The 16,092-nt window shown below is 39.4% G+C and overlaps 1 protein-coding gene across 1 annotated transcript in view; it reads left to right on the top strand.

Moving 5' to 3' along the window:
• The window catches only part of LOC146822848 (cadherin-9-like), an 860,888-nt gene that overhangs the window by 549,862 nt on the left and 294,934 nt on the right, over positions 1-16,092 (top strand). Inside the window, exon 4 of the mRNA XM_085607025.1 lies at positions 11,207-11,326. Coding sequence (XP_085463151.1) covers positions 11,207-11,326 — 120 coding nt within the window. The remainder of the gene's footprint in view (positions 1-11,206; positions 11,327-16,092) is intronic.

Below are 16,092 nucleotides of genomic sequence, written 5' to 3'. Positions count from 1 at the left end.
AAAGAAAACAAGTGTTATAGGTGCAACAGCACTTCTCACTGGGCCAATGACAAGTCTTGTCCTGCTCTAAATGCTGTGTGCTCTTATTGCAAAAAGAAGGGTCATTTTGTCAATGCTTGTAGGATCAAAGCTTCCAAAAAGAGTGTCAGTGAAGTTTCTGATGGAAACATGTCTGACCAGCATAATTTTGAGTGTGGGCAAATTGTAGTCCAAGTTGGTGGTGATGGACCACTGGATTTCATTTCAGTAGAAGGTCACAAAACTAAAGTGTTGTTTGATTCAGGGGCAAAGATTACCATTGTCTCAAGTAAATTCTTTAATGACAATTTGAGTGGGAAAGTTAAATTACTAAAGCCTGACATTCGTCCAACCGCGTATGGTGGTGATCCCATTGAACTAAGAGGGTATTTTGATGGTCTGATAGAATATGAGGGTCGTTCCACTGCAGGGAGGGTTTATGTCTCAAAGAAAGGAGATAGTATCATCAGCTGGTGGCATCAAAGAGATCTAGGGGTCATGTTAGACCCAAATAATACTCCTCCCATCATTGTCAAAGAGTGGAAGGCTATCGAGTCTGTTGATGATTCTTCTTTGCAAACTCTTTTAATAAGAGAATATCCACATGTGTTCGGGGACAAATTGGGCTGTCTTAAGGGTTACTGTCACAAGATTAAACTATCTCCAGGTTCAGTTCCAGTATCTAGTAAAGTGCGTAATGTCCCTTTTACTGTTAAAGAGGACATGCTTAAAGAACTGAACAAACTTAAGTCCCAGGGCATCATTGAGGAAGTAGAGGGGACATCATGGCTAGCTCTGGTAGTGGCCGCCAGGAAGGCTGACGGATCCCTGAGACTGTGTATTGATCTCAGACAACTTAATAAGTGTGTACTTGTGGACAGGTACCCTCTTCCAAACATATCTGAGTTGTTGAGCATGGTAGGTGATGCAAAGATATTCAGTACTATTGATCTAACTTCAGCATACCACCAGATCTTACTTGATGAATCTTCAAGGGATTTGACTGCGTTTGTCACACCCTTTGGAACATATAGGTTCATAAGACTCCCGTTTGGCTTAGTTTCTGCTGCCTCAGTCTTCCAACGTGTTATGGAAAAAGTCTTAGTTAACATTCCTGGGGTCTGTGTGTACCAGGATGACATTTTGGTATATGGTTCAGATGAAGCAGAAAATGGTAAGAGGGTTAGGCAAGTGTTAGACAGATTCACTACACATAACTTGACTATTAAACGGGAGAAATGTAAATTTGGTCTTAGCAAAATTGATTACTTAGGACATACCATCAGTGCTGACGGTGTGGTTCCTAAAGCTGATCTTGTGAACACCATCAAAGACCTAATAGCTCCCTCTTCTAAAGAGGAACTCATGCGTTTTCTTGGGATGGCTGAATACTACAACAAGTTCATTAAGAATTTTGCTGAAGTCACTTTTAACATGAGAGGTCTGTTAAAAAAGGGAGAAAAGTTTGTGTGGGATGAACTTTGTAACAAAGAATTCAATGACATAAAGCTCAGATTACAGAATGCACCAAATCTCCAGAATTTTGATCCCACCAAAAGCTCTATTATTTCAACCGATGCAAGTTTAAAGGGAATTAGTGCGGTCCTGTATCAAGGTGGTACATCCCCTGACAACACCATCATGTTCATTTCAAGATGTTTGAAGGGTGCAGAATGTCAATACTCAGTGATTGAACGTGAAGCTCTTGCGGTATACTGGGCAATTAAGAAATTTAAAAAGTTCTTGTGGGGCACTTCCTTTGTTGTGAGAACTGATCACAAACCTCTTTGTGAGGTGTTGACTAACAAGGGCATTGACTCCATATCTCCTAGAATCTCAAAATGGGTTGTTGGCCTGCAGGGGTTCGACTTTATTGTTAAACATGTTCCTGGCTCTGATAATTTTGTAGCTGATACTCTGTCAAGGCTAGTTCCTGCTAACCAATCCGATGTATCTGATGAGAATTATGATCCATCATTTGGTAATCCTCATGATTTTGTTTGTGGGGTAGATTACAAGGTAATCTCTCAAGAGCGTTGGTTGGATGCTTGCAAGAATGATACGATAATTCAAGAAGTCTTAAAACTTATTTGTGATGGTTGGAATTATAGAGAACAAGGTGGGGTTTCAGTGAAAGACTTTTGGTTGGTTAAGGACCAACACTCCTATTGTGAAGGATTATTGCTGAGAGGTCATAGGCTAGTTCCTCCAGTATCCCTAAGAAAAGAAATATTGGATCTAGCACATGAGGCACATTTGGGCATCTCTAAAAACAATGAGAGGGTGCGCTCCAGTTACTGGTGGCCAGGACTTGACTCCCAGATAGAACATTTAGTTAGGGAGTGTGGTTCAGTGTTCTCTTAGCGAAAAGAGTTTGAAGACTAGGACACAACCCATGGAGAAGAGATCTCGTCCCACTGGTCCCTGGAAAGATATAGCCCTTGACATCTTAGGTCCCATTCATGGGGATGGTTCCGACATCTTTATTGTTGTTGTCATTGATCTATTTTCAAGGTGGCCGGAATTTTTTTTTGTAAGGAATGTTAACACCAACACTGTTATTAATTGTTTGAAAGATCTCATTGCTAGGGAAGGGATTCCTGAAACCTTACTCACAGATAATGATGTACAACTTGTCTCAAGTGACATGGAATCTTTTCTCAGTAATTGTGGCATTACTCATTAAAAGTGCGCTTTGTATCACCCTTAATCCAATGGCACTGTTGAGCGCTTCAATAGGGTTTTAAAAGAAACTGTGTATCTAGCAAAATTGAATGGGCTCAATTGGAAGGATGAAGTTTCTAAAAGAGTCTGTGTGTATCGTTTTGCACCCCATACCACTACAGGGAAGTCTCCTTTTCTGTTGTTTCGGGGAAGGGATCCTGATACTTTCTTAGAACCTCCCTGGGTGAACAAGTTTCTTTCTGACAAAGGTGTAATATTGGATTCTACATCGTGGCAAGAGAGAGAAGATTTGAAATGTTTAAAGAGTAAAGAGAACTATGACAGGCGACACGCTGTTAAGTACACAAAGGTTAAGTTTGGTGATTTTGTTCGGATCAAAAGACCTGGGTTTTGCGTCGCTGGTTCTAAATTCTCAAAGCCTATAAGAGTTACAAGAGTGTTTGACAATGCTATAAGAACCTCTGATCACAGGGTGTGGAATCTGGGTCGTGTTGCTCCATGTAATGCAAATGTTTTAAGCTTCTCTCGTAATATCCCGGAGGGGAAAGTTGCTCCTGAAGTGATTATAAGGCCCAACAGGGTTTCACGCATTCGGTCTTACTTGAATGATTATGTTATGTAATGTTTTATGTAATTGGAATGAATATATTGTATGTTTATTTTTCTTTGCGTTTTAGGGTATTTCTCTTCTGTGTTGTGTAAAGGAAGGAGATATGTTGTAAAGGTTTTCTCCTTTTCTTTTAAACATGTCATTGCATCTCACTGTGGGATCTCTAGTGTTCTAGAATGTCAAGTCACTGTATGCTAGAGGTAAGAATGTTGAAGTGAGTGTGGTGATGATGTTAGGATTTCACGCAAAAAAATCACAGTATTTTAGTAGATTGGTTTTGCGTTTGTGATGGCTTATCCAATACAATGCCTTTCCACACATTAACAGGGCACTCGACTTGTGCAGAGTAAGGCGTTTATGGCACTGCAACCATGTTACCTTTCAGTACAAAATCCTGTGTGCAAGAAAGTTGAGTGCCAGTCCAATTTAAGGCACTTAGGCCTGGATTACAAGTGTACAAGTGTAGGTGCTATCTAGCGTTCCTGATAATTAACAATACCACGGTGTCCGTTATTTATTGGGTATGATAAATAGCACGTATTACAGGGTTGTGGGGAATGAAATGCAGATTTTGGTGTTTAAGGCACCAAAGTCTTCAGGTAGAGTCAATAATGTACATATTTCCCCTGTTAAATTTCAGCAGGAAATTTAACAATGCTTGAGGTGTTAAATACCTTCAAACTCGTATTTCCAACCCATGTGTAAACAGGGGTTTACGCATGGGTCAAAGATAATTGACCCACCAATAATCAGGTCCTTAGTATCACTTGTCAAACCTTACCATCGTAAGCGTGGTGTAAGTTTTAGTAGGTTTGGCCATTAATATCCACCAGCGCAAAAACTCCACAAAACATGCAAATGTACCATTAAAAAGCATGCACACAGAATAAACTGATCTCTGTTTTAAGACACTGGGTTAACGGTTGAAAGGGAGCAAAACCCTAATCAATCATCTACCAGAATCCCCGTCAGGGTGAAGGAACAAGCAAACCTCAAATTAACCTCTGCTGAACACTCTGATAGGTTGGCATGGAGCAGTCCGGCTTAACTTAAAGGCAATGGGTAAAGTATTTAAGCTGCACTTCAAACAGTAATAAGGTGAAACACAACACAAGAAAAATCCCAAAACAATTTAAAAAAAGAGGGTACATTTTAATAAATAAATAAAGACCAAAATAAAACAACAAATATCCAGTCAGTAGAAATGGCGATATACAATTTGAAAGTTTTAAGTGAAACTAGCACCAGAAAGCACAAAGTGGCAACTGTGGCTATTTAGTTGCGCTGGACCGGGATAAAGTCACAATTTAAGGCCGACCGCAATGGAGTTTAATCTGGTGACAGAGAACCACTTAGGTCCGCTGCACACAGTATCTTAATCCTGGTTGTGAACAGATGTGAAGTCATCGCACACCAGAGGCGATGTATGGTACAGGCGAGGAGATGTGTCGGGCAATGGCAGTTACAGGAAGCTGCGAAGTGCAAGCTGATGTCCTGGCATGGATATGTATTGCGCATCAGTGGTTCTGAAGTGCTGCATTGGGCGAAGCGATATCCTTGCATGGAGACGTGTCAGCTTCGATGTACTGAGATGGGCGATGTGTAGTCCTTGCGTCTGTGAAGTCCAACTAGCTGAGAAAATGCTTTGGTTCTGAGGGTGATGCGTTGAGCTGCAAAAGTGATGCACAGTTCTGTGAGAGATGCACCACACTATGGAAGAGATGCGTTGGTTCAATGGATCCACAGATGACCTGGCAGTTCACCTTCAGGTGCACTTCCAAGGGTCCAATACTGGGATGCACAACATAGGAGTGCAGGACTCACAGACAGCAGAGTCCAGGTGCTGTGTGCAAGGTTGTTGGAAGCCCATTATGTCTCAGAGGCTCAGCTCAGGAGGCCAACAACTAGCTCTTGGAGACAATCTGGGGTCCTGGGTTTGGGGATGCAGTTCTATTCCTTCTCACCCAGGCAAGAGGGCTGCAAGGCAGCAGGTCAGCACAGAAGGGCAGCAGTCCCTCAGAGAAGGAGTCCAGCAGAGTGGCAGTTCTTTCAACAGCACAGCAGTCCTCTCTCCTGGCAGAGTCCACAGGTCCAGAGTGTTTACTGAAGAATTGGGCCAAAAGTGTCCAATATTTATACCTGGTGCACACTTTGAAGAAGAGGAAGCTTCTAGAGGTTTTCCCCACCCTACGTTGTCAGGCATTCCCTTCCTCCCTGTCCTGGCATCAGCTTGTCTGGGGTCACATAAGACCAGTGACAAACCCTTTGGGAAAATACTCTGGCAGGGCCTTTGTGATGTGCAATATGTGATAGGTGACAGTTCCTCCCCCTCGTTACTTGAGAGTGGCCCATCCTGCCAACAGCTATCATTATTTTGTCTCACAGTCTAGGAGAAATATACAAAGACCATCTACCAGATATACCTAGTCATGTTACCCAGGATTAGAATGTAGGCACCCAATGGTTTAGGACAAGAAAATGCCACTTTTCTAAAAGTCAACAGTATTTTCAAATGGTGACAAAATATCAGACTTTACCATTAAAGAGGGCTTTCAATTATAATTATTTAGACACCAAACTCAAGCTGTCTACCTGCTCCGAAGTGGAAACTATCAATTATTAATGTAATAAGGTAACTCAATGGTATCCTATGGGAGACATGGGTCTTGCAGTAGTGAAAACAAATTTAGTAGTTGTTCACTACCAGGATATGTAAAAGTTAAAAGTACATATCCAACATTTTAAATGTACTGTACCCTGCCTCAGGGCTATTCAGGGCCTAACCTAAGGTTGACTTATATGAATTAAAAAGGAAGCTGTGGGCCTGGCAAAATTATTTTTTTGCTAGGTCGAAGTGGCAGTTTAGAACTGCACACACAGGCTCCAATAGCAGGACTGAGGGATGTTTAAAGGGCTAGTTAAGTGGGTGGCACAATCAGTGCTGCAAGCCCACTAGTAGTATTAAACCTACAGGCCCTGGGTGAATATATTACCAATTCACTAGGGACTTGCAACTAAATTAAATAGGTTAATTGGGTGTAAGCCAACTCAGCAATGTTTTAAGGCAAGAGCACAAGCACTTTAGCACTGGTTAGCAGTAGTAAGGTGTGCAGAGTCCTAAGAGCCAATATAAACGGGCTCAGAAAACAGGAGGGCGAAGACAAAACGTTTGGGGATCACTGTGCAGAAATGGGCAAGATCAACGTCTGTTGACCAATTTGAAGCATGCAATCCTTGGTTGAGGTCATTGTAAAGGACAAGATTGATTCACAGACGCTCCTGCCAAAATCAGCCCTTAGTAGCAGATACAGGTAAAAACAATTATGGCCAAGAACCTTTAGGCTGTTTATATCAACGTTTCTTAAATTAGATTTTAATATTTTGTAAAACAAAGAATGGGTCCTTTATTTTATTTAAGAATAGATACATTGCAAAACAAGACAGGCATGGGATCCTATTCACAAATGTATAATTATAAATATATTAATTTATGTGTTTAGATTTCCTCATGTGTAAATGCACTCCCAAACCTAGGAGCTACTTTACTATTTTAGGATGTTCACCATTTTTTAGTGTAATGTTACTCCAAAGTGTAAACTTACATGTCCCAATCAGCTCAAACAAGCCAAATTTACAAGTGTAAAGTTCTTAATAGTATCTTTTCACATGTAGGAGGTGGTCCCTGCCACCATAATAGAGCTACCCCTGTGGTGAAATACATGGACATTTACAAAATGTTATTAAACTTTGAATGTTTAATAAAAAATATTGTAATGTTAAATATTCCTGCAAATTAATTGTATTTTTTTTTAACCTCGAACAAATAAACGATTACAGCACTATTATCTTAAAAGTATACTGAAATCAATTGAAATGTATACTTTTTTATTCAGAGATTTATGAAAAAAATCCCACCCACAGTAAAATATTTATTGCTACTTATGTATTTAAAATTACTGCGAGTTATACATAGATTTAAAATGTTAATATTTTAGCACTACATACACTTATCCTCAGCTAATTATACCGAGACATGATTTGCATTTGTTTTGAAAGCTCAACAACTATCAGTGTAGAAATGTTAAGCTATAATTTGTATGGACACTAGAGGACCATTCACATTAAACCTGCGTAAAACTGATGCATGAGGTCATTGTGTGAGTGGCTGAATGTAGATCTAACTAAAGATCACAGCAAAACAAATGTCAGTTTAACACTGACCTTGCTGCAGCACCCATCTCACAGATAAATAATAAAAGAAAAAAGTGTTGTTGAAGCTTTCACTTTGCACTGCAGTAGAAGGTGGAGACAAATGAGGAAAGTTAAAAAAATATGAGTAGGATATAGATGGCTAAAAAAAAGATTTTTGTTGGTCATTGTTTAAAGAACTGCCATTTTATGACTATTTAACATTTTTATAGGGATTTGAAATGAGTCAACCATTAATATATGGTATTCAATGTAATGAGCCAATCATGAAGAGCCCACTGGAGTATAAACCATGAGTTTGAAGTTGCAGGGCTTACTTCCGCAGCAGAAAAATTACCAGCAAGACTGGAACAGCTTTCTCACACTTGACTAGGGTTATAGAGCATCTACCTATGTCATTCTGTTCCAATGTATTTTTCAATTATACACAAAGATTACAACGTAGAAACCTATGTCTTCATAAAAGTTCTAGAAGGGTAGCAGTTAAGGCCAGAAGGAACACTGTAGTTAGGTCACTCCTGTGTTGGCAATATATATTGGAACTTGTTTTGGAAACAGGATTGTTCTGCCTGTTACAGCTGGTGACTCCCACTGACAGCACTCTTCTATGCATGAGATTGGCTAACTGATAAACATATATGACTATTTACCTTGCTGTATGTTAATGTACATTACATACTAAATAAAATATGCTACTTTAGGGTTAAGGAATTTGACACAGTTTTAAAATAAACTTTATAAATCAATTTTTCTCTCACTTGAACATAATTTTCCCTAAGGTCAATTGTTTTTCTACACCACCCTGTGAAACGAATTATATTCGTTCCTCCTTACACTTTCTGTCTGCAGCAGTTACATCTAGACTTTCGAATTCTAATTTACGCATGTAGATATGTGCCTCATGTACCCTTGAAATGTTGAGAAATATCCTAAATATTACACCTGAGAGGGTGTGCACCATATTTCTGCTGGATTTGCTTGACCAGCCCTTTCACGGGGAGTGTTCAAGAGTTCCAAATGAAAGCTTAATAGTGTGTAGGTTCTGCATTTGTCAGTAAGCTATATACTCTTATTTCACTTTCTCGTTTTTACATTTTTGTTAATACTCTGCCATGCAACTGTATATTGCTCCTATTTAGTTGGCTTGTGCAAGCTTTTGCTTAAACTATTGTATATATAACTTAATTCCTCAATGTCACATTACAATAAATGTGCAACATTTAATCATTTCACACAGTACAACATTTGGTAATATCTGTTGATTTCAGGAGACTGGTTTGAAGAGAAAATAAACCAAAAACATACATTTTCTCTTTAAACGAGACAAGTTCTCATTAAACTTTCCAGTATCTAATCGATTTTTTTAATGAGATACAACTTCATATAGAAAAGTTATTCTAGACACCCCTAAAATGTATTTTGTTTAATGCAAACTGAAATGCTACGAGTTCTTGAGCTTAAATACATACAATCTGAAATGACATGACCACTACAAATCTCTAACATCAGGCTAGTTGGAATATGTGACGTGATGAAGCAATACTTCAGACAGCATAAGGGCAGGGCTATTTTTGAGATGTTCACTGTGTTTATGCTTTAAGGTAGGACCCATAGTACATGAAATGATTTTGATCAGAACATTTCCAAAAAGAGAGCTATTGTCCATGAATTGTATTTGCAATTTACATAAACTGCGCCACATCACTCCATACTTTGATCAGAATTAGGACTAAAACTCTTCTCAGCTTCCACTAATAAAGGATCATTAGCATACTTTACCTCTTATGAGAGTGCAGACCCTAACACATTGAAACTTAAGATTCAGAGCACTGTTATAGGAAAGGATAACAAGTTAACTTGATCCAAATTTAAATTCCACCTTGATTTTGTATTTGTAAAATAAAGTCTAGCAATCTCAGGATCCCAAAACAGACTGTCAAAAATTGATTGTACTGATCTACTGAAAAAACATTAAAGTCAGCCTCATTTGATTTTGAATTTCAGAAAAACAGATAATATAAATAGTCATATTTTCCAAAGTAAATCCATCTCATCTAGGTCACTACCTCTCATCAGCTTTAGATGAGAATGCTAAGAATGATTGCTTGACATCTCTGGATGCTTTACAACAATGTACATCTGTAAAGGCCTATGCCTCTCTTGGTAATAATATTTAAACATGTTATTTATGCAGGAATTCCTTAGACACACTTAGAGCACTTGACTTTTATTTGCCTTGGCCTTCACAGTGTCAGGAAGCAATATCGTACAATGATTTTCAACATAGAATATAGAACAAAGTAGGACCACTAAGTCAGCTAGTAAGTTATTGTTTAAAGGGGGAAACAACAGGTATACAGATAGGGCCATTAGATTCCAAGCTCCACTAAGGACATTTTTAATAAGCAATGTTAAAACTTATGTATGCATTATATATTTTGTTATTACTAATTATGTCATTGTTAAAAAAAGATTACTTTGTTTGTAACAAACTAGGTCCAGACCCTTGTTTGATTTAACTGTATGCGATTTACAAATCATCTTATTTGTTTGCTGTCTTTTCAATTTAGCAAACATTTATTGGGTAATTATATTTTTATTGGATACAATAAAGATCTTTGATTTGGCATGACTTGACAAACACTGAATCATATTATCCAACACAACATGTGTCTTATGAAATGATGGATAGTCAATTTCTCAGTTTGATTTTGCTTTCTAATATTAATGGTTATTTTATTGATAAATGATGCGTGTACATTAAAGTACATTCATTAACTTAAAAAATACAAGTAAGAGTCAGGAATGTCCGAGTATTCATAAAATGAAACTTTGGATAATTATCTAGCTGAAAATAATAGAATATGTTGCACTTTGAACAATACCGGTGCCGGAGAATATGTTTGAAGAGCTGAGATAGCAACTAAAAAATTGGGTATGAGAGTAGATGCAGGGCACCTTGGAGGAAGTGCAACAGCTGTTGACTGAGGATGGGACTGGAAAAAAACCTGATTTGGGCTCTATTACTTTGCTGGCCAATTGCACTGGATGTTTTGTGGTTTTTAACAACCGGAGAGTTGGAGTGCAGCTATCTCCAAGAGTAGACTCTTTTATCGAGGCGGTGTGATGTTATGTGTCGGTAAACACACTCCCAAATGTATTGCAGACAGACAGATATTGCTGTAAGAGCTGCTCGAAAAGAACCGATATGAAAGTAGTGCATGAACTTTTGTTTTTTATCAGTGTCACCTCAAAACACATAAGCTAACTGGTCCAGTAGACAAGTGAGTCTAGAAAAAGGCTTGAATGATGAAAGCAGGCAGTTTATACTAAGTTAACAAATTGTGTACCTTTCAAGAAGCCAAAGAGACATGAGATACACATGGGTCAGTTTCTGGCATACAGGGATTTGGTGAATACATCTGTGGACACATGGGTCCAAGCCATGGATGAACCATATTTTCTTGTTGTAATTGCTTCCAAGCATAATTGAATCACATGCCACTACGGCCTTTACTTGTGTAGCTAGTGCAAAAATTAAATAACATTTGTACTGTAGTGTACATTTTGGGATTTGGTGAAAGTATGTACAAAATGTAGAATTCTAATTTCGCCTGACATGCTATTTTGATCTGTTTTTGTATTTATCTGAAGTATTAATTTGCCTCTTGGTCTTTTGTTTAGGCACCTCTGTTATCCAGGTAACAGCTATTGATGCAGATGATTCTTCATATGGAAACAGTGCCAAGGTTGTCTACAGTATTCTTCAAGGACAGCCATATTTTTCTGTGGACCCAGACACAGGTCAGACATCTTGCTTCCTTGCCTCCATTGTAACTACAAACAACAGTTTTTTGTTGTTTCTATTCATAACAGTAACAAACATAATGTTGATAGAGTGTTTCTCAAACTGGTTTGAAAACTAAAATAAGAAAATATTTTGTAATTGAAACACAAAACGATCCCGCTAGTAAGGATGAGGTTCAAGATCCTTGGAAGCAGGTTCTTAATTTTCTTCAAAGTATTTTGCCGATATGATCATCAATCTGTTTGGCTGAGAGGTACTGAGATTTTTTGCCCCATGTGCTCTGGCTGGCTTTTGATTCACATCATGAAAAATACCTCCTGGTCTAGCTTGCACTATAGTGGTACTTCTTCTGCTTTGACAGCTGTCAGGTATTATTTCTGATCCAGTTGTACCTGAATGATGCAGATGGGGCTTCTGAAGCCTGTTCTTTCTGTCAAGGCTTAAACAACTTTGTTACGGGCTCCCTCTCTGGTTCAGCAGACTTCCACAAGACTATATTCCCCAATGTGTAAATAAAGTTCTTTGAAATATTGCTTATCTCTGATATAGCGGAAATAACAAAAAGCAATGCTGGGGATGAGAAAGAAACTCCATTGGTTCTGTGTTCTCTACAGAGTGAGGATGAAATAAAAACTGACCATAGCCCTTGTCTTAGGAATGGGGCTCTCTAGTTGGTAGTGGTTTGCACCCTGTCCAAGTAGGGACCCTTCCTTCTAAGGAAGTTACACACCCAAGATAACTACCTGCTTGGTAGCTTGGCACGACCAGTCAGGCTTATCTCAGAGGCAATGTGTAAAGTATTTGTACATAATACACACAGTAACATAGTGAAAACACTACAAAAGGATACCACACCAGTTTAGAAAAATAAACAATCTTTATCTAAAACAGACAAGACCAAAACAGCAAACATTCAACACACATACCTGAAAATATAACTATTAAAAGGTTTAAGCCATTGTCAGCATAGAGCTCTATGGATGTGTTTATTTTAGCACAAAGTACCTTTGATGCATCAAAATCCAAGATGAAAAACAGCCACTAACATGAAAGCACAGTGATGCGTTGTTTCTTGAGTCCCAGGGGAATGGAGGCATCAGTTCTGCTGAACGCAGGAGAAGTATTGTGTCGATTCCTTACTGCGAGAAAAAGCAATGTGTCTGTTTCTGCCGGTGAATCCGTTTTGGCAGGGCGATGCATTGGAAACTTGGTGCACAGGTGCAATGCGTAGAAATCTCGACACCCTGGCGTCGATACGGCTGCGGCGAAATAGGCGATTCATCAATTCTTTCGGCCGCGAACCGGTGATATATCGATTCTTTCAGCCAAACAGCAGTGCCTGCGAAGGAGGCGGAGCAGGATTCTCAGACGTCGGAAACACGGTGCTCTGGACTTGGGCTGCGGAGGTTCTTTGGGAGACGAACAGGCGCTGCATTGTTTTTTCAACCGCACGGCAAGGTTGCAACAGAACAAACGGCACTGGAAAGGCGATGCATGGATTTTCAATTCTTGAGGCAGCAAAACCACATCCAAGGGCACAGAACTGGAATTGGGATCATTTGGCAGGTCAGAACTCTCAGTAGTGGAGATCAGGGAGGCTGAAGATGAAGTCCTTGATGGCTGAGAGACTTGCAACAGGAAGCAAGCACACACAAGCCCTTGGAGAACCTTGGAAAAGCAGGATGGAAGAAGGCAAAGTCCTGTTTTTTCACTGTCCACATACAGAAGTAGCCACTGCAGGCCAGCCCAGCAGAGCAGCAAACAGCAAAAGGGAAGTACTCCTTCTGACAGCTCTTCAGCTCTTCTTCATGGCAGAGTTCTCAGTCCAGAAGCGTTCTAAAGATGTGGGGTTATAGGTCCAATGCTTATACCCCTTTTGGCCTTTGAAGTAGGCATACTTCAAAGGAAAGCTTTTTTTGTCCAAAAGATTCTGCCTTGTCTTGCCTTGGCTCCAGACATACTACAGGGGCCAGGGACAGCCCTATTCAGGTGTCAGTGACAGCTGCTCCCACCACAGTGCTCAGGAAGGCTTGGTGATGGGTCATCGGGATATGCAGGGCACACCTCAGCTTCCTTTGTGTGACTGTCTGGAGTGAATGCACAAACAACCCAGCTGTCAGTCTAAATCAGACGTTGATTCCACAGGCTGGCAGAGGCACAGAATGGTAAAGCAAGAAAATGCCCACTTTCTAAAAGTTCAGAACGCAAAACAATGAACCCGGCTCCGTACTACCGTACACTCCTACTACTCATGGAGTACCGAACAGTCAAATTTTGTATCTGTCCGAATGGAATTTTTATTAGACCATTCCTGTTTCTTATTAATTTAAAAATTTATCAAAAAATTTTTTGGGACTGAAAAAAACCCCAAATTCACACATGAACTTACACGTGTATACAATTCACATTAACATACACTTAAAGCCAAAAATGGACTTAGACACTGTGAAAACATTATTGGCAACAGCTTGCAACATGACAAAATCAGCAAATGAATTCATACATTAATCTGATGCAAAACACATTTTTAGGAAAATTTACATCATATACAAAATTTAGTAATAGGCATGAAAATATGCAATGTTATGAACCACATGTGTTATTCCAACTCCAGTGTCAAAAGAGTGTCTGAATAGTATATCAATACTTTATCCAATAATTTCCTTCAACGCTCGCCGCATTCAGAATTAACTAAATGCCTCCCAAAATGCCAATGCGTTTCAAGACCCAGGCGAATACTACTGGAACTATCATCAGGGCTTCATATAAATGGACCGGATATTCTACAAAAAACAAAATAAATAAATGATGCAAAAACAGCGTCAACCCGAACTAACTCTCTCTCTTGTATATGTAACTAACTTAGTGAGTACCTGTTTTCTAGAGATGGAGCGGCCGCTCCAGCTCGTTTGCTCCAAGAGGTTTCGGCTTTTCTGTCACTGGACTCGTTTATGTTACTGCCTACGAGGCTCCCTTAACACTTTGCCAGTATGAATTTCTGAAATGAAAGAACCAAAGTATTGAATATATCTACTTCTACTCTCGACTTACACCCCCAGAGGGAAGCACCAAAAAGATATGTACCTTTACTGCAGAGTATGGGCAGGACTGAGTTCCTTGAAGACTCTTAATTCTACAAATGAAAAAACGATATTGTCCTCATTTAACAATGTATCCAAACAGGCAAAATGCATGAAGCACTTTAAAACACTATTAACAAGCAGACTTACTTGACCACATCTTCACCAATCCAAAACTCTGAATGTAATGGACTTTCCTTTTCCTCAAATACGGGTGTGCTTTCCCTCATGGGTATTATCTATAAGAAGTGCAAACGTAAGCGCATTTGAGCATACGGTCGTATTTTTTTTTAGTATTGTAATTTTTAACCAAACAAACACAGGGGCAGAACAGTGACTTACTTTTCACTCAAAAACTAGAAGGGATATTCAACTTGTGCACCATGCTGGTTGTGACTCAACTTGGCATCTCAAACCAGAGCACTTCCTGTTTGGAGAGCTATGATTCATGGGAAAAGGAAATTTGCCCAATCAAAACGCTCTAAAGTCCCTCTTTTTGCAAATGCTCATGAAATGTATTATGGGATTTGTATAACCAATGGGAAAGTTAGTCCTTAGAATACTGAAAAGTGGTAGTAGTTCGCTATCAGGACCTGTAAAACACACCAATATATATCCTACCTTTCACATACACTGCACCCTGCTTATGGGGATACCTTGGGCCTACCTTAGAGGTGCCTTACATGTAAGAAAAGAGAAGGTTTGGGCCTGGCAAGTGGGTCAACTTCTATGGTTGACAAGGCAGTTTAAAACTGCGCTTGCAGACACTGTAGTGGCAGGCCTGAGACATGTTTACAGGGCTGCTAATGTGGATGGCACAATTAGTGCTGCAGGCCCACTAGTAGCATTTGAATTCCAGGCCATGGGCATACACAGTGCACTTTACTAGGGACTTACCAGTAAATTCAATATGTCAATCAGGGATAACCAAACATAATCACAATGTACACAGAGAGCACTTGCACTTTAGCACTGATCAGCAGTGGTAAACTGCCTAGAGTTCAAACACCAGCAAATACAAACTCCAGCATACAGTCAAAAATGCAAGACGTAGCGCCAAAAAGACACAGGAAACCACACCAAGGATACCAGGTCTAACACCAAAGTCAATACTTTGTGAGACCTAGCCACAAAGCAGAGTAAATTCTACTTTTTGATTCAGATATGTATCCCTGCAGAATAAACTGTCATAGTGGAGCTTCATCCGACTAAGAAGTTAATCAGTAGAGTTACATAAGTTAAGGTTTTAGAACAAGATGTGCAAAATCTCAAACCTCACTCAAAAAAAAGGTTTTCAAGCCATATATGGCAGGGTGAATATATGTCACGCCCGAAGATCCTGAGCCTTTCTGAGAGGAGTGGGATGTGTACTGCCCCACTTCAAGTAATTACCATATTCGAAGAAACACTTTGCCAAAAGCATGTATGCAAATAACTTCTATATTTAAAACTTAGTTTGTTAAAAAATTAGGTGTGAGGTAGAAAAACACACTTACAAGTCTTGAAATAATTGAACTGAATGTGAGAAACAAGACAGCCTCTACAGGGCCAAGAGCCCAGGAATACATGCACTCATAATACCAAATGCCTATGCATCACCCTTACAGGTCACAGAAAATGTGACTTTCGAGGGGGATTAAAAATAAACTGGCAGTCTGGTTTTCCATTCCTGACATGTTTAC

The sequence above is a fragment of the Triturus cristatus genome, chromosome 5_2 (genome assembly GCF_964204655.1).
Source record: "Triturus cristatus chromosome 5_2, aTriCri1.1, whole genome shotgun sequence".
Lineage (NCBI taxonomy): Eukaryota > Metazoa > Chordata > Amphibia > Caudata > Salamandridae > Triturus > Triturus cristatus.
This window is presented reverse-complemented; position numbering and strand designations above follow the sequence as displayed.